At 59.1% G+C, this 22,750-nt stretch overlaps 3 protein-coding genes across 27 annotated transcripts in view; 2 read left to right on the top strand and 1 right to left on the bottom strand.

Annotated features, from left to right (window-relative positions):
- MGRN1 (mahogunin ring finger 1) overlaps window positions 1-13,724 on the top strand; it is a 54,279-nt gene extending 40,555 nt beyond the window's left edge. The window contains exons 12-18 of one of the 6 annotated variants that reach the window (XM_013055058.2): window positions 1,099-1,164; window positions 2,768-2,994; window positions 4,359-4,476; window positions 4,700-4,745; window positions 6,076-6,174; window positions 12,396-12,537; window positions 13,617-13,724. In XM_013055058.2, coding sequence (XP_012910512.1) covers window positions 1,099-1,164; window positions 2,768-2,994; window positions 4,359-4,476; window positions 4,700-4,745; window positions 6,076-6,174; window positions 12,396-12,490 — 651 coding nt within the window. In that variant the 3' untranslated portion in view covers window positions 12,491-12,537; window positions 13,617-13,724. Of the gene's footprint in view, window positions 1-1,098; window positions 1,165-2,767; window positions 2,995-4,358; window positions 4,477-4,699; window positions 4,746-5,833; window positions 5,951-6,075; window positions 6,175-8,838; window positions 8,884-10,571; window positions 12,361-12,395; window positions 12,538-13,616 lie in introns of those variants that run through there. The other 5 variants (XM_004750456.3, XR_001179034.2, XM_013055061.2 and 2 more) reach the window with 5 other exon arrangements.
- A 1,227-nt stretch (window positions 13,725-14,951) lies between these two features.
- NUDT16L1 (nudix hydrolase 16 like 1) lies at window positions 14,952-22,558 on the top strand. 13 transcript variants are annotated; one of them, XM_045071991.1, is made up of 7 exons: window positions 14,952-15,106; window positions 15,187-15,517; window positions 16,124-16,346; window positions 17,153-19,680; window positions 20,052-20,266; window positions 20,758-20,820; window positions 22,417-22,558. In XM_045071991.1, exons 1-3 carry the CDS (start codon window positions 14,957-14,959, stop codon window positions 16,276-16,278), a joined length of 636 nt encoding a protein of 211 aa, XP_044927926.1. In that variant the 5' UTR covers window positions 14,952-14,956; the 3' UTR covers window positions 16,279-16,346; window positions 17,153-19,680; window positions 20,052-20,266; window positions 20,758-20,820; window positions 22,417-22,558. The 13 variants fall into 13 exon arrangements, with proteins under 13 accessions (XP_044927926.1, XP_044927922.1, XP_044927931.1 ...); XM_045071987.1 differs by having other exon boundaries at window positions 22,126-22,558; XM_045071996.1 differs by having other exon boundaries at window positions 15,187-15,447; window positions 17,158-19,680; window positions 20,052-20,820; window positions 22,126-22,558.
- ANKS3 (ankyrin repeat and sterile alpha motif domain containing 3) overlaps window positions 17,736-22,750 on the bottom strand; it is a 38,361-nt gene continuing 33,346 nt past the window's right edge. For 6 of the 8 annotated variants that reach the window (XM_013055045.2, XM_045071975.1, XM_045071974.1 and 3 more), the window contains 7 exons: window positions 20,738-20,862; window positions 20,089-20,230; window positions 19,467-19,639; window positions 19,023-19,111; window positions 18,467-18,550; window positions 18,167-18,258; window positions 17,736-18,093 (listed from right to left, as the gene is read on the bottom strand). In XM_013055045.2, the coding sequence (XP_012910499.1) occupies window positions 18,179-18,258; window positions 18,467-18,550; window positions 19,023-19,111; window positions 19,467-19,639; window positions 20,089-20,230; window positions 20,738-20,862 (693 nt within the window). In that variant the 3' untranslated portion in view covers window positions 17,736-18,093; window positions 18,167-18,178. The remainder of the gene's footprint in view (window positions 18,094-18,166; window positions 18,259-18,466; window positions 18,551-19,022; window positions 19,112-19,466; window positions 19,640-20,088; window positions 20,231-20,737; window positions 20,863-22,750) is intronic. The other 2 variants (XM_013055046.2, XM_013055048.2) reach the window with 2 other exon arrangements.

Genomic DNA, 22,750 nt, shown 5'->3' with positions numbered 1-22,750 from the left:
AAGACTCAGATTTTTGGCTTCTCTTTTGAAATTTGAAGCTGTGGTTATATACCTGGAGCAGACGGAAGACCGCCTCGGAGATGCGGTCCCCATCACCCCCCCACTCTTCCTGGCCAACCAGACTGTGTGTTTTGCCTGCTGGCTCCCTGTCAGTATTAGGGCTTCCTCCTTCCGAAACAGCCCTCTGGTGAATTTGGTGTTATGCTGGATTTACGAATCCTGAGTATTTTTTCCAGCAATGCGGTTTTAGTGGAGAGAGGAGTGACCCTAAGCTGTGATTTGTCCCTGGGATTGGAGTCCTTGTTCTGCAGGATGGGAGCTGGGGATGGATAGTGGGTTTTCTTACTGCTTGTGTGTGCCCCTCGCTCCCAGGCCCTGCCCTGGAGTCTGAGCATCCGGCCTGACCTTCCCACATTTACCCCTCTTGTCCTGAGAGAGCCGAGATGCCGCTCACACTGCTGGGCAGACGGGTTTGGGTTGTATGCTTCACGTGTCCCGGAGGGCCTGTGCCTTCCCCTGCAGAGGGTTAAGGTAGCCGAATGAATGGGCTCCTGTGCTCCCCCACATTCCTGGTATAAGCGGTTTCCACGTAGTACCACAGAGATCCCAGATTTTCTTTAGTGACACCATTAAGATCATCGAGGAGTGGGGGTGATTTGGGACTGGTTTTTTAATCCCGGCTGCTTCTAGTTGGACATTGGTGATAAGTTCATGAGGCAGTCCTGAGCCTCCTAGAGGGACAGGGGGTGGTGCCCCTTTCCCCTGCTCAGCTGGGTCCACTGTGGGGAACGCCTGGCCAGCCTCATGCCCATGCTGGCCAGGACCACCTTCTTGGGGTGACCCAGGCCCTGAGTGGGCAGTGGGATAGGGACGGGCTTGACCAGCAGTAGAGTTCCTGGGAGTTGCATTGATGCTGGGCCCAGGCCCTGCAGAATGTGCACTTGGCCAGGTCCCCGGACTTCACGTGCAGGTCACACTTGCCAAGCACAGGCTCCTGGCACCCCTAGAGGCCAGCAAACCTGGGAGGCCCCCAGCCCGCCAGCTCCAGCGCCGTTTGGGGGGTGGCAGTCGTAAAATGTATGATTTTTATCTTGACAGTGTCCCTTTAAAAAATCAAAGGCGCACCCCGCCTCACTGGCCAGCAAGAAACCTAAAAGGGAAACAGTAAGTGTGTTTGGCCCTATGGCCACTTTGCCCCGTGCCTTAATGATTCAACCAATGACAACTGTGGGAAGTCATTTTCACCCCTGGCTAACGTGTTTGGTTAATTTAATCTGTCAAATCCACTCTCCCCAGTCCTGGCGTCCCTGCCCCGGAAGGGAGTTTTGTGGAACAAGCAAAGCTCAAGGTCTGTCGGCAAAAAGCCAGTGTCTCTGACCCCTGCTGTCAGGCGGCAACAGCGCCGGCCTCGGGCTGCCCCTTCTCGCCAGCTCTGCTTCTGCCCGTGGTCCCCAGTGGCCTCGTTTCCCTTTTTTTTCTTGCTGGCAGTGGAATGATGTTGGAGGTGGACCTCACTTGCTGCTAGTTTTTGCAAACTGTCTTCCTCACGCTTGCTTGTCGTCCCGCACCCCCTGCTCTTTCCCCCTTGGATGTTAGCTCTTTGGGCCAAGGATGTGGTTTTCTGGCATTTTCCCTGCATCTCAGGGAGCAGGCGGGGGCCTCTACCTGGGCCTCTACCGACCCTCGTGGTCCCTTGGCAGAACTTAGGTGGAAGTCCCTGGAAGCCCAGCCCCGAGATGGAGGTTTTTCCAGTTTGGAGGATGAGGAGGTTCATAGTATTACTGGCCTTTAAGTGGAAGGTGCGTTGGGAACAGATGCAAGGCTCCACGGGCCCAGGTGACCAGGGGACTCAGGATGTGCTTGCTGAGGGCAGGGAATTCTTACCCTGGCTCCTCTGCCTTCCCCTGGTCCCAAGGCCACCCTGGAAGGCAGCCCTCCCGTCCTCCCAGCAGAGCGGGCATTCAGGCGGGGGCTTCACCCTGGGAGCACTGCTGAGCATTTGCCCTTCGCCTTGTGTAGTGAAAGCGAGGCAGGTGGCTGTCCCACCTGCATAACAGCCTGAGGGCCTAACATCTCCCAGCAGCTGGGTGTCTCCCAACGCTAACCCTAAAGCAAGACACAGGCTATTGATTTGCTCCACTCCTAGCAAGAGGAAAGACTGGTTCTGAACCAGGGGTGCCCATTAGAACCATCTGGAAAACGTGTCCCCCTCCGTGGATGCTTGTTCCAGGCACACAGAGGATCTTGAGTTGGGCCAGATGCCTGTGTTGGGTAAAGCTCCCTGCGGGGCCAGGCCCTCCCTGGTCTAGAACACACGCAGCTCTACTGGCCTGTCCCGCCTTTGGCATGGCTTTGCTCTCCACCCGCTCCTGAGCCTCCTTTCTCTCTCTGAGCCCTCACTCTCCACCCGTGCCAGGCAGGAACAGAAAGCCAGGTAGGGGCTGGCTGAGACCAAGGGTGGGGGGGCTCTTCTAGGTGGCCTCTCTTCCTTCATCTGCGGCAGAGTGGGCCATTCGGGCATCCAAGGCTGCGTGCTACAGCTGATGGCTGAGGGAGCCCTGGGGAGGTGCTCTGGAGTTCTGGGTGCCCCTCTGAGGGAGGGGGATTTAGGTCCCTGGAAGGTAGAGTGGACAGGAGATGATCAGAAGGCAGGGTCAGGGGAGTAGCATGTGCCTGGGGCACAAGGCCAGCGTCTAGGGCTTTGTGGCCCAGGGCAGCGGACAGGGAGTGTGGCCAGCCCATCCCTCACCCACTCTTGTCCCCACAGAGCTCTGACAGCATCCCCCCTGGCTATGAGCCCATCTCCCTACTTGAGGCGCTCAATGGCCTTCGGGCCATCTCCCCGGCCATCCCTTCAGCCCCCCTTTATGAAGAGATCACCTACTCAGGCGTCTCAGATGGCCTGTCCCAGGCCAGTTGTCCACTTGCGGGGATGGATCGAATCCTGGAAAGCAGCCACCAGAAGGGCAAGCCAAGGAGCAAATCCCCTGACAGGTGAGGCTGGTGCCGGGATTCCCTCTGGGGTGTGGTACATGGGAACCCACATGTCTGCCCCGTGGCGAGGGTCGGGGAAGCATGTGGTATCATGTAAGAAGTGCAAAGCAGGGGGCCTCCTGGGTGGCTCAGTTTGTTCATGATCTGACTTCAGCTCAGATCATCATCCTGGGATCCCGGGATGCCGGGATCGGGCTCCACGTTCCATGGGGAGTCTGCTTGAGATTCTCTGTTGCTCTCCCCCTGCTCACATGCATGCTCCCTTACTCTAAATAAATATAATACTAAAAAAATAAAGAAGTACAAAGCCGGTGTATTTGCAACATTAGTTTTAGAATATTTTGTTGGGTGATTCACCAGAATGACTCCCAGAACCAGTAGCAGGTTAGATTACGCTAAGGTCGGTTATAGCAAAGGACAGAGCACAGCAGCTGGAGAGATGCCCTGGGAGAGGCCACGAGTGCCCAGCGTCCTTCCCTGTCCCAAGCCACACAGGACACAGTGGGAGCCCCCTGAGTCTCAGGGTCCTGGGACATCCTGAGGGCTGTCGCATGGGCACATCCTGCTGGGTGAACAGCTGTGGCACCAAACCTGGGCTGCCACGAAACCAGGAGCATGTTGGTGCCCTTGTTGTGCCCAACAAGCAGAGTCTGGTCACGCTTCCACTGGAAAGATGCGAGACATGTGCTCCTTCTCGTCACACGTGTGTTTATTTTTTAACTTAAATTCAGGTTAGTTTCAGAGGAAGGGTTCAGTGGCTTGTCGGTTGCACACAGCACCCTGTGCTCATTCCGTCACACGCCCGCCTTCCTGCCCGGCCCCTAGTCGCCTCACCCGACCCACCTCCCCTCCAGCAGCCTCCGCTTTGTTCTGTGATTAAGAGTCACATGGTTTGTTTCCCTCTCTGATTTTATCTTGTTTTTTTCTCCCTTCCCCTATGATCCTCTGTTTTGTTTCTTGAATTCCACATATTACTTGCTCTGCACGATACCCTTTGTTTCTTCACGGGTTCTGTTTTCTTAAGAAAAGGTGGAAGTTTTGTAAAACCCCCCACACCGCAGCAACTTGCACACTTGGCCGGGCCCCTCCAGATCCAGAAAGAAGCATGGGGTTTCTCTTGCCCCCGTCCCCTGCCTCCCACTTTGGGGCTTTACCGCTGTGATGCTCTCCTCCCCCTGGAACCACAGAGCCGGGGTCAGGCCCGTGCCTCCGAGACTGTCCAGCCGCTGTCTCTACTGGCGCACATGCCTCCCCCCGGCCCTCGGGGTGTGCAGTCTCCCCAAAGGTCACCGTTGGCCGTGGTGAGCTGGTGTTCATCCTCCGTACGTCCTCCCGTCCTTCCCTCCCGTCTTCTCTGTCCCCAGCACCCTGCGGTCTCCGTCGTCCCCCATCCATGAAGAGGATGAGGAGAAGCTGTCCCAGGACTCAGACGCCCCTCCCCCGCTGAGTGGGGCAGGGCTGGCGCTCAGCAGCTCCCCCGAGGTGAGCCCCTTCTGTCACCCTGTCCCCAATGCCTGTGGGGGTGGACTCCAGACCTGGGGCGAAGTGTGCCCTGGTCCCCTTCACCACTTGCTCATGGGCCAGCCTCGGCCGGTTTCCTTAGCTGGGGGGTGCACCTCATTTCGGGGTGGGGCGGGGGGGCTGTGCGGGAAATCTCGGGCTGGCGGCCCCGGAGCTGCAGGCGCTCTTTGTCCTTGTCTCCTAGAGCTTTGTCACGGAGGAGGCGGACGAGGCAGCGGCCCTGAAGCAGGGTAAGCCCTCTGCCTGAGGAACGTGTGCGGCCTCACTGTAGGGCGGCCTCCCGGGGGGCTTTGCTGCGGTTCTGGGGAGCGCAGGCCGGCTCCCTCCTGGGCGTCCCGCACTCCTTACTGCAGGCTCTCCCCATGCACAGCCCCCCGCCGGCTTGGTTTTCCTTCACGTCCAGCCAGTGCTTTGCAGCGGCCATCATTCCACAGGCAGCCAGCTGCTCCTGTGTGTCCCGTACGGGCTGCCCCTCTGGTGCCTGGAGAGACTCAGGGTCCCTCCCGAGGCTGTGTGCTGGACTGCCAGGTGCACAGCTTAGCCAGGCCCCTCTGCGTGTCCCTGGGTCTGCCTTGCACCTGTCCGGAGTGGTGGGGTTTAGCACAGAGAGCCTGCTGGGGCTTGAGTCCCACCTGCCACTAACAGGCCCTGACCTCCCAGTGGTTGTGGTATATAATGGGGTGCCTCCCCGGCCTCCCTCTGCTGGCTTGGGGGGCGTGGCAGGAGGCTCACAGCCATTTTTTTAAAAGAGATTTTACTCGTTTATTTATTTGACAGAACACAAGCAGAAGGAGGGGCAGAGGGAGAAGCAGGCTCCCAGCAGAGCAGGGAACCTGATGTGGGGCTCCGTCCCAGGACCCTGGGATCATGACCTGAGCCGAAGGCAGAGGCTTTATGGCTGAACCACCCTGGCACCCCCCCTCCCAGCCATTTAATTGGGAGGTGACAGGCAGAAAGTAGCCGTGGCTGGCTGGCTGTCTGGCATGGTAGAGACCCTGGAGTAACCTGCAGTTACCCTGTTGCTGTGACCCCCTCCTCACCAGCAGGTTCCCCAGCCGGCATCGTGCTGCAGTGACGCGTGGCCCTCCCAGGAACAGGCTCCCCACCTCAGAATGGGCCCGACCCTCTCTTGCCGTTCCTTCCTTCCTGGGCAGAGCCTGTGCCTGTCCCAGGGCCCGGGACCCCCCTTCTGCCGGAGGGGACCTGCTGCTCCTGTCTGCACGCGGGCCACACTAGCTCCCCACTGCAGTGCACGTGGCCCAGGTGGAAGGAGAAGCAGGAGACATTCAATCTATTACCTTCTTGTTTTTGTAAACAGGAGTATATAGTGTTTCTGTCCTGAAGAACAAAACGCCAAGCAGGGTTGGGAGAGGAGAGTCGTGAAGAAGAACAAACCTTGGCCTCTCAGGCCCTGAGCGCAGAGGAGGGAGTGGGGGTAGGGTCTGGCCCGCCGCTGCTGCAGAGCCCTCAGGGAGGGAAGACAGGCTCCTGGGGATCCTGACCAGAGGGTCAATGACCACCTTCCACCTATAGGCCTCTGACCTGCCCCGTCCTCTGCAGGGAGCCGAGTGCCATCCTTCGAGAATGTCCTACAGGACGGCAGCCCTGAGGCCTGCAGCCACGGCCAGCCCCGCCTGCCCGCCGATGTCTACCTGCCAGGTAACCGCAATGGGCATTCGGGCTGGGGGGTGAGTATACTGTCACCATCCGTCCACATGGACTGTCCAGTGACTGTCCCCATGGAGCTGGGAGTCTGGCTGGACTGGTCATGGAGGGGCTGGCTTGTCAGGAGCCCAGGTCTCTCTCCCTGGCTCTACCCACGCTCCTTCCATTGATCCCAAAGCACAGCCAGACCCTGGCCACACAGTCACCCCGTGCGGCCGCTTGCTGTCTGGGTCAGGGCCTGTGCGTGAGGCCCCTTCACACCTAGAGCCACTTTAGCGTCAGGAAGGTCGGAGGGACTGCTTGTCCTTCTTTCCATCCACCTCCTGCTTGGGGCCTGGTAGGCAGGTCTAACCCCGCTGCTATCTCCCACTCTTACTTCACCCATGGGCCCAGTAGGCCCTGTTCGGGTACCCCAACAGCAGGGCCTCGGCCCCAGGGAGCTACACACACAAAGCCACCTGCATGCCCCAGGCCTGATGCAGGCCACCAGTCCTCCGCCTCTGCCTGAGGGGCTGACGGGGCCCAGGTGAAGCCGCACATCGCAAGCCGGGGCTGGGAGGCCAGGTGGGGTGCCAGGCACCTGCAAGGCCCAAGGGCAGTGGGGGAAGGGCCTTTGCTTCTCTGCCCCCCACCTTTTAAAAGATTTATTTATTTATTTGACAGAGATCACAAGTAGGCAGAGAGGCAGGCAGAGAGAGAGAGAGAGGAGGAAGTAGGCTCCCTGCTGAGCAGAGAGCCCGATGTGGGACTGGATCCCAGGGCCCTGGGATCATGACCTGAGCCGAAGGCAGAGGCTCTAACCCACTGACCCACCCAGGTGCCCCTCTTCCCCCCTTTTTGAAAGGCTTCTGCTCCCCTGCTGGCTGCCCCCAATTCCTTTCTTCTTTGTTCCTGTGGGTCAAGGTACTTAGCTTTAAGTCCTGGGCTCCAAAGATGGGGACAGGAGTCGGGGGCCCTCAGAGACTTGTGCCTGCTGCCTGTTAAGATACCATCTGAGGATCTAAAATCAAGATAAGGGGCGCCTGGGTGGCTCAGTGGGTTGAAGCCTCTGCCTTCGGCTCGGGTCATGATCCCAGGGTCCTGGGATCGAGCCCCGCATGGGGCTCTCTGCTCTGCAGGGAGCCTGCTAACTCCTCTCTCTCTCTCTGCCTGCCTCTCTGCCTACTTGTGATCTCTGTCTGTCAAATAAATAAATAAAATCTTTAAAAAAATAAAAAATAAAAAATAAAATCAAGATAAATAGCCATTATGCCCTCAAAGTCTGGCTGGTGCCATGTGGCTCAGAAGCACCTTTGCCCTGCCGCCTGCCCTAGTTCTCGGTGACCCGTGCAGCGGGCCTGGCTGTGATGTGCTTTGGTTTGAAGGTGTATTGTTCCGCCCACCTCAGCATCTGGATAAGCAGTGGGCTGTGCAGAGGGTCCGGTTAGCTCAGAGGGTGGCACGGTCATCAGGGGTAGCAACGGCAGTAAGTGCCATCAGTACTTATGCCCCCCACCCCCAAGAGAAACCCATGGGTGAAAGCCATGTTTAGGACCAGCGTCCTATAGAGCAACAGAAAATTCCAGTAAGTTCTTTCAAGGAACTTCAGTGATTTCCATATAAATACAAGCTTGGGGGGGGGGTGGGGAGAGCCCAGAGAGGGACTTCCTAGAAGCACAAGCAAGAATTGTGATCCTGTGGTTGAAGGGATACCTTGAGCACACCCAGCAGTGCCAGCCCCTGCTCCGCAGTGTCTGGATGTCAGAACGGGACACCAGGCTCTCTGCCTCTCTCACCCCCAAACCCCAGGCCAGTGATGTGCCTCCTTCAGCTCCACAGGTGGTGGGGGGGGCAGGCCAGGTGTGGAGGGGCTGACGGAGAGACTGAAATATGTTTGGGGCAGCAGAAGCCGGAGTCCAGCCCCAGAGCTGTGGGCCCACTGGAGCCCACAGGGAGGGCGATGCTGCGGCTCTGGGGCCCACACCCCCTGCCCCCCGGCTTGTGCACATTGTGTGCTGTGCCCTGGGTACTGCCATGTGCTTTGAGGGGCGCTCCCCACGGGCATTGCTGATGGTACCTGGAGGCTGGGCAGGGGGCCTTGCAGACGTGCATACCGTCATAAGCATACATGTACCTGTCTTCCTTTATTCCTGAGCTGGCATGTTCTATTCTGCTATGGGGTCTCGTTTAGCAAAGAATGCTAAACGTCTTCTACATCGGGGTGTGTTCGAGAATGGGGACGTGCACACGGGTGTCTTTGTTCTTTATGGCAGCTGCACAGCTGTCCCCTGGAGGGACAGGCACAGTGTAGCGAACCTTCGTGTTCATGGTGTTTTAGGGGGATGATGAGGAGGCTGGTAAGATCCGTGTGGGAAAGCTAGATGTGGGCGGTCATTTGGGGCGCGGGCCCCCCGGGATCCCCCTTCCTCAAGGTGAACCCCACCTGCCCTGACCTCTGCCCTGTGCACGCTTCCCTGGGCTGAGTCCCTCTGCGTTGTTGGGCTGTGGCCCGTGCTCTGTTCTCCTTTGTTTCAGCACGTGAGTCTGTGGGCATTTAGTCCCATGTGTCCCCCCCCCCCCCCAGGCAGTCTCGTCATAAAGCAGTGCATTCGCTGTGGAATGTGCGGGTCTGTCAGTGCTTTGCTAACTGAGCTTCCATCTCTCTCCTCCTCTGCACAGCCCTGGGGCCTGACTCCTGCTCTGTTGGTATAGAGGAGTAAGCTGGTACGTGATCTTCTGCATCCGTGTCGCGGGGTGGCTCTGAGGGTCATCCTAGATGGTGCTGGACTGAGGACCTCCCCAGCTGCCTCTCCCTCTCCTGCTCCCTCCCTGCGGGTGCCTTGCCCTTTTCTGGGCTTCTTCCACGTCCGTGTCTTCCCTGGGGTCTTGAATTCTGAATCCAGAACTCTCCAAATGTGCTACACCTTTGCTCCTAAGAGGTGGTCCCTAGGGGTATGACATTGGCCAACTTTTGGAGCCGGAGCTCTTTCTGTCTGGACTAGGTGGCCCAGGCAGGCTTTGTTAGCCTTTAAGGTCCCAGGAATGGTGACTTAGTCCTTGCTGAGACACCCCTGTTGCTGCTGACCCCAGCCTACCTGTGGAACTTTCCGGAATACCAGCACATGGCTGAAATCCGTGTACTAGGAAGCCATGGGAGGTTGACCTCTCCCTGATTGGGAAATGCCCTCTACCTGGGTGACCTTGCCGAACGACCGTTCCATGGAAGGTCATTCAGAGCGCCAGCCGGACGGGTGACTGCATTTAGGACCTTCTTCCCCTCCTTCACGTGACAGTAGTGGTTCTGGAAGTCCAGTGGTGGAGAAGCCGGTGCCTTCAGTGGCCCAAGCTTTCCCAGACGTGCGTGGGGTGGAGCGCTCCAGCAGAACCCCTGGCCCATCCTGGCAGTGAGGGCCCAGCAGCCCCTGCGGGGAGATGCGCCCCAGGCTGATGTGCGGCCTTCCTCCTGGCCAGCTGTCCCGAGCTTCCGTGTCTGTCCACTCATTCTGACACCTGCATTTATGTCCTTGTACGAACTCTTCTGCTTGAATGTTTCTTCTGACAAATATTCGTCTCTATTGAAGTCGGGCCCAACACTTCTATAAAGTCGGCCCTGGTCTGCATGTTAGTGGATGTTGAGTGCTGTGATCTAGGTGAAACTTCCAAAAGTGAAAATGCACAGAGGTCAGGCTGAGCTCCAGAGAACTGTATTTTGCCTGCAGGCTGCATAGCAGAGCTGACGCCCCACACAAAGCCACCTAAGAAATCAGTTCCTCCACCTCAGAGTCTGTGTCATAGGTGACGGGGCAGACGCACTCCTTGGTTTGTGATTTGAAGGCTGTCCCCGTGGAGCCCGTATCCAGTGGACGGGCGGCGGGCAGCCGTCCCTCTGTAGTTGTGCCGGTCACTTGCTGCTATGGGCTTGTGTCACCGGGGGGCACCCTCCGTCCAGGGACAGAGTCCCTCATGGCATCAGGAGGCCTCTGAAGAAGGCAGGTTGGGGCTCTGGGGGCTGCTCTGAGCACAGAGTTGTCTCCAGGTCCAAGTGCACTCTCCTCTGCCTGGGCTTGCCCGAGTCCTGGTCTAATTCAGTAGTGAAGGGTAGTGGCTGGTCAGATCCCAGGAACCAAGGGCCAGGTGAGGGAGGAGGCCCCAGGGGGCAGGAGCCCATGGTACCCGTTGCATTCCATTTGGGGCATCAGATGGTGCTGTTGCCTGGGTTCTGCTCCAGAAGAGACAGGCCCCCCCTTACTCTGCTGAGGCTGGAGTTCTAGGTCTCTGTGTGGTCCTGCCACAGACAGTGTAGGGGGTGCTGGGTGGCCCTGCTCTCTGGGGGGGCTCATGGTTGGTGGAAGCTGAGCCCGATGGCTGAGTGGGCCACCCATGACCACTTTTCCCTCTGCTCCTGCCCACAGGATGGTCCACCTCCATGGAGACGCCCCACAGCCTCCATACCGTTGGCCCACCCCGGCCTGACCCTGGGGCCACTGAGCTGACCCCACTCTGAGAGCCTGGCCAGGCTGGCAGCATGGAGCCCTTAGCTCCCCAGACTTTGCCGGGGGGCCACCAGATTCTGCGTGACCCCTGGCCTCTCCCGTCTTGCACGCTCTGCGTGGCCGTTGGCTCTGAGGGGCCACACAACCCTTGATTGAAGAGCACAGTGGACTGTCTCCTCTGACAAATTCCTTTTTCTACAGTCGATGTATTTGTCAATGGTACAAGATGAAGGACAGCAGCTTTCTGTTCTGGGCTCTGAGGTTTCCCCCAGACGTCCCATTGGCTGAGTGGCTGGGACTGGGGCCTGACCACCCACATGCAGCCTGGACCAGCTTCTCCCAGCACCCTAGCTACTGGGGACTTGACATCCCAAGAACTCAGCACAAATTCTCTGAAGAAAAGTGTATTGGTGGGTGAAGCGGTGTCTTCACAGGAGATGTCCTAAGGGTCTTGTTGGCCAAGGTGGAAAGGAAGTGGGGTCTGAGTCATGGTCAATGAAGGAAACAGTGCCTGTCCCCTACCCCCCTGTGCCTGTGTCCTTGGCAGCCTGGCTATTGCTGTTTTGTGCCCTCTGCTGCTTCTTCCCCTTCCTGCTCCAGTCCTGGGGGGCAAGGCTGCCTCCTGTAGCTACCCCTACCCACTCAGGCCCACTCAGCCTTGGGGGCTGGGGGCTTGGGGCTGGGTCTGACTGAGGGGCCAAGACAGCAGGTAGTGACCGGTGGCCCCTCTTGGCCCTGCACACCTTTTCTGAAGTGGCTTTGCTCATGTGGCAGGTGCCTGCCCGTGAGGGGCTTTCTGCTAGGTTCGTGGGGCTGCTGTCCACTTGCCCCAGGGAGGGATGTGAGCGGCTTCCCTGCTCCCTCTTGACCACCGAAGCGTCCCTTGGTTTTTCTTTGACTTGTTCTCTCTGGGCTCCCTGTGGTGGACCGGCCTGGGGAATGCACTTGGCAGATCCTATCTGAGGTGACCTTGCCTTTTTTTTTTTTTAAAAGCAAAACTTTCTGGGTGACAAAGGCAAAGGGGGCATCCAGCCCTGGTGTCCCAGGTGACAGCTGGTCCCCAGCAGGGACCTTCCAGGTGGTTGGGTCTGTGCAGGCCCCTGAGGTGGGAAGACTTTCCTGGTCTGGGATGAGGGGTGCAGAGCGGCCCGCTTTCTGAGGAGCTGCCCTGGAAAGGATGGTTCTGGGGCAGCCGGCAGTTGTCCATGGAGCCCTGTGGCCCAGCCGGCCTGTGTGTGCAAAGCTCTGGCCCCCACCGCAGCACCCTCCCTGTGGCTCGTTCTGCAGGGTGCTCAGGAGAGAAACTAGCCGTAGGGGACTCATCTCTCCATTTGAGCCTATGAGCAGAGTGCTGGCCTAGACACAGCTCTCAGACGTGCTCAGGCCGGCTTCCCCCAGCCTCCAGACTCCCCGGCTCCCCTGCCCTCCCCTGCTGCCCACTGTGTGCTCCTGCCCGCGCGTACCCCGAGAGGTGCAGACACACGTACACGCAGCCTGGCTGCCTCCCTCCCTCCCTCCCGCTCCTTCCTGCTCCTGACCCGCCAGCCCTGGCCTCTAACCGTTGGTCTTGGTGCCAGTACTCTGTCTGAAGGCCAGGATGCAGACTGGCCTGTCTTGGACTTACTGTGCTATCATTTGATGTACTCTGATTGGCTAGTTTTGGTTCGTTTTTACTGTATATTTATAGTAATAAAATCATGCAGCAATATCTTGTCCGCTCCTTCCTCTGCACATTGCCCTGAGGGACCTCGGCTGTTTCCTGGTCTGGAGGCAGGACGGCTGAGCGGCTCCTGGCGGCTCTGGGAGCCCCCACTGCAGCACGAACACACCGTGTGTGAGATGTCAGTGACATGTGACTTCCAAGAGGACGACAGGGCATGAGATGGTATGTGAAGCACGTGACCTGCTGTTTATTACAGCTGAGTTCGTCCCTGTGCTGATTCTGGGTTGGAGTGACGCGGACTCTGGGGTTGGGGCTTGTCTTCTGGCAGCAGAGCCATCCCCGTCTTCACAGATATTTCCTGAGCTCCTACCGTGCCTCAAACCGGCATGTGTCAGGCCCCCGGGTGTTTGTGTTCTAGAGCCAGAGACACTGTGCAAGTGATCCGAAGCTTCCCAGGTGTGATGGCTGTGGGAGGAGTTGGCGGGTGACAAGCTGGAGCTCCACGGGGTACTTGAGTTAACCTGTGGTGGAGGAGGGCTTCTCTGAGGGGTTTTTCAGCCGAGCCCCTGGGTGCCCACAAAGGCCCTGAGGCCACAGTGAGCCTAGTACGACCACTGAGCAGGAACAAGACCCAGTGGCTCTGGTTGCTGGAGCGTCAGGATCAAGGAGTGTCGGGGTGCAGATGCCACAGGACCTTGGAAGGACAGTTTTATTCTGAGAACAGTCAGAAGTTTTGACACAGGGAAGTTACTCTCTCCAGCTTTCGTGTGCAGTGGATTAGAGGGCGAGATTTGGTGGCCAGCCTCCCTGCCCAGCCAGCAGCCTCCCAGCAGGGAAAGGCTCGAGTGCCCAGAGCTCCCAGGCAGCACTGCCCCCGTGCTGCCTCTTCAGGTCCACTGTGACTCAGAGGCTTAATGGGGAGACCGGCCTTCTCAGCTGGTTCGCCCATGCCCTGAGGCAGGCCTGCTGTCCTCAGCCCTGCAGTGGCTCCCTCGTGTTTGGGCGTGACATGGTCCCAGGGTGGGGAGAAGGGCGCGCCATGTCAGATGAATTTCTGCGTGGGCAGCGCCTGGATCCACACTTCTGCCAATGGACCAGGAATTGTGTTAACATCTTGTGTCAGGCAGGGCTTTGGGGTGTGGGGTACCTTTCCTCTGTGCCCCCGTTCCCCAGCCCGCGGTTTGGGGCATGAAGCGGCCGCCTGTGGCCTGGAAATGTGGTTGTGTTGGGATGGGCGCTCGCCCTCACTGACATCTCTTCAGACATGGTTACTTGCCCTGGAATCTGGCTTCTCCCTGCAGGCTTTGGTTGCCCCTTCTGAGTCCTGACCCCAGGACGTGGCTGGGGAAAGGGCCTGCCTCTTTGGATCCTTGTTTCCCATTTCTGACAGTACCAGAACGGACTCCCTGTGTCAGTGAGTGTCTGGTGGGTCCTTCCAACCCCTTGCCCACCCCTCTGCCCTTGCTCTCCTCTCCTGCACCCCCAGCCCTGCTCAGGGCAGCCTTCTCCGCCCCAGCACTTGCCCTGGCTTGTTGGATGCGATTCTCTGAGGCTCTCGCTGGGGCGCCCGTCCTGTGAGCGCAGGTGGTGGTTCCTTCACTCAGCAAATCCATGCCAACCCTGGGAGAATGGAGTTTGGGAGTGGAGTGAGCGGCCCCGCTGCAGGATTCCGAGGAGCCCCAGTGCGCTCTCCTGGATGCTGCTGCTAGTATTCTCCAGCCCCAGTGACTTCCTTCTCCAGCAGACCCAGGGTAAGTACTTCAGGCTCGCCTCCTCTGTGAAAGTTGAGAGGTTTTCTGTTGTGGACACTTGGGGAGGAGACAAGGTGGAAATCTAGGGTGGGATCCTGGCTCCAGCACCAATTGCTGAGTGCTCTTAAGGCAAGTCCTGTTCCTCTCTCAAGTTTCTCCTTGGAAAATGGGGGAAACCCCATTTGCTCCCACCGAGCCTGGCATATGGTTTCTGACTGGGAGGATAGGGGATGCGAGGCGCAGATTTAAGGTCCTTCTCCCCCAGCAGGCTGGGTCGCAGACTGTGTGTGGTCGCAGACTCTGGGGATAGCTGGAGCTCAGTTGTGCCGTGTTTTCTTTGCTCTTTGGGGTCCGGCAGATCGGCAGTGACCTTGGAGGGGAGTGCTTGGCTGGCACGCGAGCAGGGAAGGGTCATGCCTTCAGGTCGCGGGGCTCCGCGTAGAGCCCTCCTGGAGGAGGCACCATCGTGGGCGCTGGGGGCTGCTAGTGTGAAGCCTGCGGGGCGGCGCTCCCAGGGAGGCGCTGATGAAAGGCATGGGACATGGGACTCATGGCAGGCAGTTGGAGCCCCAGACCGCAAGTAGCGCCAGCCCGAGGGCCCCCAGGCCCTGCTCATCTCGGGAGAGCTCGGCGGGCGCGGTGCCTCCTGGGCGTCTTGGGTCTTGAGGGCCGTGGGCTGGGGCGCGTGCAGCCCCTCTCTGCACACGCCCCTTCCGCGCCTCAACGACGCGTCGGAGCGCCGGGAAGGGCTCGGCCCCGATGGGCGTCGGCAATTGGTGGAGGGGCGGGCACATGGGCGGGGCTGTCTGCGGATTGGTCGGGCCCGGCGGGGGCGGGCCCGCGCATGCACTTAAGGAACGGCGCCGCGGCCGAGGCGGGGCAGTGTCAAGATGTCGGCGGCAGTCCCGGAGCTGAAGCAGATCAGCCGGGTGGAGGCTATGCGCCTGGGCCCGGGTTGGAGCCACTCGTGCCACGCCATGCTGTACGCCGCCAACCCCGGGCAGCTCTTCGGCCGCATCCCTATGCGCTTCTCGGTGCTGGTGAGGACGCGGGTGGGTGGGCGGGCTGGGGACGGCGCGCCGCTCGCACCCCGCGCCCGTGACCTGGCACTCCCTTGCAGATGCAGATGCGCTTCGACGGGCTGCTGGGTTTTCCCGGGGGCTTCGTGGACCGGCGCTTTTGGTCTCTGGAGGACGGTCTGAACCGGGTACTGGGCCTGGGCCTGGGCTGCCTGCGCCTCACGGAGGCTGACTACCTGAGCTCGCACCTGACCGAGGGCCCGCACCGCGTCGTGGCGCACCTGTACGCACGGCAGCTGACGCTGGAGCAGCTGCACGCCGTGGAAATCAGCGCGGTGCATTCGCGCGATCACGGCCTGGAGGTGGGGCCGCCGCCCGGGCCCCGCCCCCCGCCCCGGGGTTTGGCTCTGGCCCCGTGGAAGGCACCGATGGGTAACACGTCCCCCTGAGGGTCCCCTGGCCGGGCTGGGTGGGGTGTCGCTGTTTCCAGCATTGGGAAGGGGAGAGGGGCTTGGGGGGGGGAGGGGTGGGAGCTCCAGGAATGGGGTTCCCTCGGGGCTGTGTTCCATCTGCCTTGCTGCCTGCCATTGCCAATCCTGGGAGTGGGGAGTGGGAGCGGTGTGGGGATGGGATGGGTGGTGCCTTCTGGGGAGGTGGGAAACTAGGGCTGGTTCATGGGCTGGGATCTCATGGTTTGGGTGATGAAGGCTCCTACGGACTATGGGTTTTATAGTTTGGAGGAGGTGGGAGTTATACTTGGGATGTTTGGGAAGAGGGAGCATGGGGTATGAACTGGGGGGCTTCTTGCCAGCAGATGGGAGCTGGGACTGGAGAGTGTAGAGAGTGGTCAGGGGTGCATGGGGTCAGCTTTGAAAGTTGCCTGGGAGTTGAGGGGCTGCACTGCTCCAAAGATACCGCTGGCTTCCGCCTCACCAGACCCTGGCTGCCTTCCCCTGGCCTAGCAGCTCACAGGCTCCTCCTGCAAGGGCTGCACCATCAGTGCCAGGGCCTGGTCTCACCCTGATCTCCTCTCTGCAGGTGCTGGGGCTTGTGCGAGTCCCACTTTACACCCAAAAGGACCGAGTCGGTGGCTTTCCCAACTTCCTGAGCAACGCCTTTACCAGCACCGCCAAGTACCAGTTGCTCTTTGCGCTCAAGGTGCTCAACATGATGCCGGAAGAGAAGCTGGCTGAGGCTTTGGCAGCTGCCACTGAGAAGCAAAAGAAAGCCCTGGAGAAACTCCTCCCGTCTTCTTCCTGAGGTTGAGTTTATGCCGCGCGTCTCTTGCCCTCCCCCCCCTTCTGTGCCCTGAACTCCGAGAAGGCCTCCTCCTGTGTGTGCACAACTCCTCTCCACTGCCTGGGGCGGCTACTGGGTCTGAAGGTGGCCTGGCTTTCCAGGCTTAGGACGTTTTCTCCTGCCCCACCCAAGGCTTAGACTCTCCACATGAGAGGTTGGTGTCACCCACTTACCCAGATGGGTACACAGACACACAGAGACCATCAAGAAGGCAGTGTATTCTTGTGGAGCATGCTTTGAGTCTGGTCACCAGCCAGCCCTAGGGCTGAGGGAACAGCTGGCTCAGCTCAGAATGCTGGGCTGTTAATTTTGGTGATGGTTAGCTTTACTTGGTTAATTTTTTCTGTGGTGTGTGAACTGGGAGTGAGGCTTGAAAGCCCTTTACCCCACTGGGGCTTGGTCCCCAAGGTAAGCTGGGGCCTTGAAGAGCTGGACCTGTTGAGAAGGGACAGAAAAGGCTATTCGAGGCTGCTGTGTGTTCTGTGGTCCTGGCCACAGGCCTGAGGCTGGGTGCACGGGAGGGTCCCTTCTTCCACTACCCAGGGACTTAAGACTGGGAGCCAGGCACAAGAGTGTGGGCTCCATTCAGTGTGGAGCTGACACGGGCCTCCTGTCTCAGGTGGAGGTGCCGTCCACTTTCTGTGTGGCTGCTGTGGGACTGCTGCCTTCAGGCCTCTACAGGCCCTGCGCCTGGGCCGGGGCTTCTGGCTGCATCTGAGCTCAGCTCACTGCTCTCTGCTTTGCAAGCTTCCCTTTCTCCATTCCCAGCACAGGCTGCAGGCAGCTCCAGGACATGGCCTAGAAGCACTGGCCAGGTGTACAGAATGACAGCCGCAGAGCCACCACAGACACGAAGGTCACCACTGGCAGTCTCCTATGGCCCGATGTCCAGAAGGACACCTCCGTGAAGCTAACAAAGTTTCCACAGCACCTGCTCGGCCTGGTAAGGAAAGCTGTGCTCTGGCCCAGCCTGAGCGCCTGTTCCGCCTTAGAGCCTCGATGAAGTGGCCAGCACGTGGGGGCAAAGGCACTTCATTCTGTAAATAAAATACCTGTACCTTGTTCCTCTCTTACTTCCTTGGGGCTTGGGAGTGTGCGTCACTCTTCAGATCGCTTTTGTGGACTGGATGGGGCTGGGAGCAAGGGCAGCCGACAGAGGGCTACCGGGCACTGCCAGAGCAGGAGGGGGTCAGCTGGTCCGCCCTGCTCTGCACATGGTGGTCTCTGTCCTGACAGAGGGGGCTTGGGTCCCAGGGGGTTACTGAAGTTGGGGTCTCAGCCTGGCTTGCCCCTGGCCTCAGTCTGTCAGTCAGCAGTGTGTGTGGCATGACCAGGATGGAGCCGCTCACCATCAGAGCTTACATTTTATTTTCCAGCAAATGACATATGCTGTCCAGGTGCCTAATCCTCTCCATGGGGCACCTGTGGTGTACGGGGATCTGCTCTCTCCCACCGTGGCCCTGCCCACTCTGGGCCTCACCCCCACGTTCTGGCCTACAGGCCCCCGTCCTGCTTCTGTGGAGGCCTCACTCCTCGCACCGGCCCCAGCCCTGTGCTGCTTCTGCTGGCTGCTCGGGAGGCTGGATCCTCTGGCCCGCTGGGGCCCGGCCCGCCACAGCCGCTTGCTGTCCGCACTCCTGTCTTCCAGGCACACAGCTTCAGGGTGGATCAGTCACCCAACGTCAGATTCTGAGAAGGGAAAGGGAAGACTGAAGGGGGAGCTCACCGCTGCCCAGTGCGCCCTGCTCTCGCAGCCCGGGGCCTGGCCGGACGGACACTCACCGTCCCTCCCAGCTAAGGCTCCCGCCAGTTCTCCTTCCCGTTCAGCACTTGCAGCTTCTCCAAGCTCTGGGTCACTGAGCATAGCACTCGCCCTGAGGATGGGAGCAATTAGTTACTGCTTTGCAAGTGTGAGAAGAAGGGGTATGGGGGGTGGTGCCTAGGACTGCGTCACCATGAGGGATAGTGGGCTAGGGCAGGGCTGACCCAGGGGTTGCAGCTGACCAGGCAGGGCTCTCCCTATTCACCCACTTTTGGCCCCTGGTGTGGGTGAGGCCACTGGCTGCCTTCCCAGAGACGCACCCATTTCCTGGACTCGATCCTCCAGTGCTCCTGACAGCTCAGGGAGGCTCAGAGTCTGCAGCGAGGCCTGCCAGCCGCTGGAATCTGTGGAACAGAGAGCCAGGTAGGCCTAGGGTTGGTGTGGTCACCGCAGGTCCCGCCTCTGTCCTAAGCTACTGCGACCAGGGGACCCACTCAGTTGTCGGTTCCTGCATGACCGCCTTGTTACACCAAAACGTATTGTCCCACTGTTGCTTCAAAGCACTAATGGTCAGTCTGGGTCCTGCCCCAGGAATGAAAGCATGAGGGTCCCTGGCCTACAGTGAGGTTTTGTCCTGGGGTAGCCCCAGCTGTAGGCTGCAGAAGTCACCTGAGATCCTGGATAACACAGATAGCCAGAGCCCAAGGGCTTTGCCTCCCACCAGGGGGAAGAAATCGGGGAGAAAGGGTGCCCTCCCTCTGGAGTGTGGGATGGTACGGAGAAGAGCAGCAGTGAGTGTGATCACTGCTGGAACAGGTGGTTAACACTGGGCCTAGGGCAGCGTCTGTGTGATCCAGGGCTGGACACTGTTCTTACCAGCTGTGGGGAGGAGGGCTCTGCCCAGGGGGGACCCTCGGGTGGGCACCTCCTGCTTCACTCTGGCTGACAGCTCCGCTTGGCAGGCTCTGTCAGACACAAGACCAGGTGCTGGTGAGGAAGAGGCCTGGCAGTAGTGCCTGGCCCCAGAGAGTGGCAGACACCCCCACCCCCAATCTCCCCATCAGGTGGGGCTCTGCCTTAATTGCAGGCTCCCAAGGCCCGAGACACAGGCAGAGGATGAGTTGCACACTGCGTGCAGGCTCTCAGGACCCTATGTGCTGCCTGGGTCTGCCCTGCAGAAAGGCAAAGCCAGAATAACACGGAGGAGGGCAGTGAGTGATCCCAAGAGACCCTAAAATCAAGCCCTTGGTTGAAGAATCTTCAGGCATCGGTGACTCAGGGTCCAGCCTGGGCCTGGGGACCGCTCAGATACCCACTCACCGCAGCTGCTCCAAGACCAGTGCGGCATCCCGGGCGAGGGCCCAGGTCTCCTGCAGCTGGGCGTGCACGTCCTTCCGGGCACCGTCCTGCTCCAGGAGGCAGCTCTCCACCACGGCGCGCAGCTCCTGCTCCTGCGACACCTGACCCCGCATGGCCTCCACCTCCTCACAGCGCTGCGGTGGGAGAGGCCACCGTGAGGTGGGACACGGGGTGGGTAAGTGAGCCAGGGGGATTCGAGGCCAGGGTCACTTGGGCTGGGTTCCCCCAACCCCGGTTCTCTTTCTGCCATCTCTATTGGTGCTCAACTCCCGCTCTCCTGGGCTAGAGGAAGGGGATGCCTGTCTCCAGATGGAGCCGCCTCTGCTTTGGGTCCCTTCCCTCAAAGGCTGTGGCGTCTGCGCCGGCTGCTCGTCCTCTGCCCTCCCGCTTTATCTTCTGTGTCCCTCTGAGCTCCAGCCTCTGGGTCTCCTCTTTGGCACAGGAGCGGTAATGCTTTCTGCTCTTCCTGTCCCACTGCCTGTCCCAGCTGCTTCTCCCTGCTGACCCTGGGTAAGCGTCCCCACTGCTGGCTCTCCTCCTCTGCAGGTGTGTCTGCCCGGCCCCTCCCCTGCTCGCCACCTACCTTGTGCAGCTGGATGGCGAGCTCCTGCATCTCCGCTTCGAGCCGGTCGGCATAGGCCAGTTCTAGGGCATCGCTGGGGGGACGGGCGCTGCTGTGCCAGCGGGCGATGGCAGAGGTCATCTTCCTCTTCGGCCCAAACAAGCTGTAGGGGTGAAGGAGAGAGGTGTACAGATCTGCGGTGCGTACAGGGGTGCCATGGACCGTCCTTCCACCAAGACGGTCCCCTAGGAAAGGTCCCGGCTTTGAAGGGGGAGAGTGGCCCCCAGGATCCTGGGACAGATGACAGAAACAAAGGGTTCTCTGAAGTGACCCCGGTTGGGGCTGGCCTCCCCTGCCTGCTTCCTCTCCCTGCCTGGCTGCTGCTTTCACTCAACAGGGAGCTCAGGCCAGCTGGGGCCAGGCCGTGCATGGTCTCCCACCAACTTGGGAAGCTCTCAGAAGTGGACAGCAAAAGTCCGGATGCCCTTACCACAGCAGCGGCAGCAGGCCAGCCTGTGGGCCGGAGAGGCCAGCTGGCTGCAGAAGCGAGCAGAATTCCAGACAGGGCGGCTCGTTCCACCCCAACGCGGGGACGTTGGGAGCTAAGCTAGCCCCTTCGGGCTGGGGGAAACAAGGGGCCCGCGGCCACGAAGGGCCCCTCTGTACTCACGTGATGCCGATTTCCTTCAGGTCGCTCTCCGTGAGGGTCAGGAAGATGCGGAGGTCCACGTCCTGCTCCTCGAACACCTGCAGGTACTTCCGACACCCGATCTGATCCAGCAGCGTGGCGAGGTCCTGGGGGGCAAAGGAGCCAGGGTGGGTCAGAGGACGGGTGGGGCCCCGAGACTTGAGGGCCTACTAATGCACTGCTGCAGCGCAGAGCCCTTCCTGGCAAGCGTGCCTTCCTGACATGGGTGTAAGTCTGTCAGTTCCCCAGTGGGATGGTACTGCCTCGCCAGGAGCTCCAGCCCCCCTTCCCCTCCCCCACTAGTGCCACCAGGCAGAGTAGGCTGTCCAGACCACCTCAGCCTGGACAGCCTTAGTGTTGCTTGGAGGGTGGGTCCAGTAGCAACAAACTCTTAGTCTGTTTCCCTGCGACTGTCTTAATTTCTCCTTCGCTTGTGAAGGATAGTTTTTGCTTGGATATAGCATTTCTGCTTGAGGTTTTTGTTTTTGTTTTTGTTTTGTTTTGTTTTTTCTTATTACTTTGACTAGGTCATCAGATGTCTTCTGGTTTCTGATGGGAAATTAGTGGGTAATCTTAGGAGAGTTCCTTTTGTGTAAGAGACTCACTTCTGTCTTGTTCCCTTCAAAATTCTCCTTTTGCTTCTGGGCAGTTTCATTACTTAAGGTCTAGCTATGGATCGGAGTTCAGCCCACTTAGGGCTCACGCAGCCTCCCTCCCTGCACTGGCTGTCTTCCTGTGGAGGCTCTGGAGACGGAATTCTCCTCCCTCTCCGCAGTCTGTCGCTGCTGCTTGGTGCAGACATTATTTAGTGCCTTTTCTGTAAAGTCTGTGCTCCTTCTCTCATGTGGCCATAGAAGTCTCTCCTTGGCTAGCGTAGTGGTCAGCTAAGGACTGGACAGATTTCCTTAAACATCAGAGACGAATCAGTCTCCCCCCTTTGGTGCATAGCTCTGTAGGCTTGGAACACAGCTTCAACACCCAGCTGGGCAGACGACAGTCCTCCCCTAGCCTTCCCTTCCAGCCATCAGATGCATTCTCGCATCTTTCCTGGCCATACACGGAGCACATCCCTGAGCACGTTTGTGGCTTCCCATATCCCTAGGACTCTGTCAGAGCTCTACAAAGCTCCTGTGGACATCACATTCCCTACCTTTCCTTTTCAGCTTTGTGATTAATCTTCTTTGCCCCAACTATTATCCAGCACCTCAGGTAGCTGCAAAGTTAAAACACGTGCCTATAATTATTTTCAGCACACTTTCTGTGAGGAGAGGGCTTCTGTTGCATTGGGTAGACAAGGTGCCAGTGAAGTCAGATACAGTTCTGTAAGCTAGGGAGTCGTCCCATGCAGCCAAAAATGCTGACTCTTTCAGAAAGAAACCCTGGGGAGCCCCTGGCGTGGCTGTCACAGGGACCCAAGCCCTGCGGAGGGAGCGTGGGGCGCAGGCACATCAGCTGCTTCTCCTGAATCAACATTTCCAAGTTGCTCCAAGCTTCTGGGTGATTCAGAGTTTTGAAAAAAGTTATTCTGACTACCTCTGCCAGTTTATTGCCTTTGATGGAGGAGCCATCTTTCAAAGGTTGTTACTCTGCCATTTTCCTTAACCTACTTTCTCAAACAGCCTTAAGATCTCACAACCACCCCCCCCCATCATGTATTTAAGGAATTGAAAGATGTAGCTGTTCACTGAGCCCGGAAACAAGGCCCCGGAGAGAGCTCCCTGGAGGGGCCACACAGAGAAGCCGGCGAAACTGCGGCTTCCAGTGAACAGCAGAGCTGTGACCTTAATAAATGGTGAAAATGTACTCTCTCTCTCATCTTTGTACCACTTATGCCCACAGAGGGCAGGAGAACGTGGCAAACAGGGAGGTGAGCTGCTGTGCCGTACCCAGAACCCTAAGAAGCTGGTCGGCCAGAGGGACCCACGACGAGGAAGGCAGAGATGGCGGTTTTCCTTAAGTGCCACTTCATGTCTGCTTCATATGCACCCTGTCCCT

Source organism: Mustela putorius, unplaced genomic scaffold, assembly GCF_011764305.1.
Source record: "Mustela putorius furo isolate JIRA1106 unplaced genomic scaffold, ASM1176430v1.1 tig00004007_pilon_pilon_pilon, whole genome shotgun sequence".
NCBI lineage: Eukaryota > Metazoa > Chordata > Mammalia > Carnivora > Mustelidae > Mustela > Mustela putorius.
Note: the sequence above shows the minus strand (reverse complement) of the source record. Positions and strands in the feature narration are given on the sequence as shown.

Coding starts and splice junctions, on each gene's coding strand:
- NUDT16L1 (XM_045071990.1), top strand. CDS start 14,957: ATGTCGGCGGCAGTCCCGGAGCTGAAGCAGATCAGCCGGGTGGAGGCT. Junction 15,107..15,186: donor CTATGCGCTTCTCGGTGCTG/GTGAGGACGCGG, acceptor ACTCCCTTGCAG/ATGCAGATGCGCTTCGACGG. Junction 15,518..16,123: donor CCCGTGGAAGGCACCGATGG/GTAACACGTCCC, acceptor TCCTCTCTGCAG/GTGCTGGGGCTTGTGCGAGT.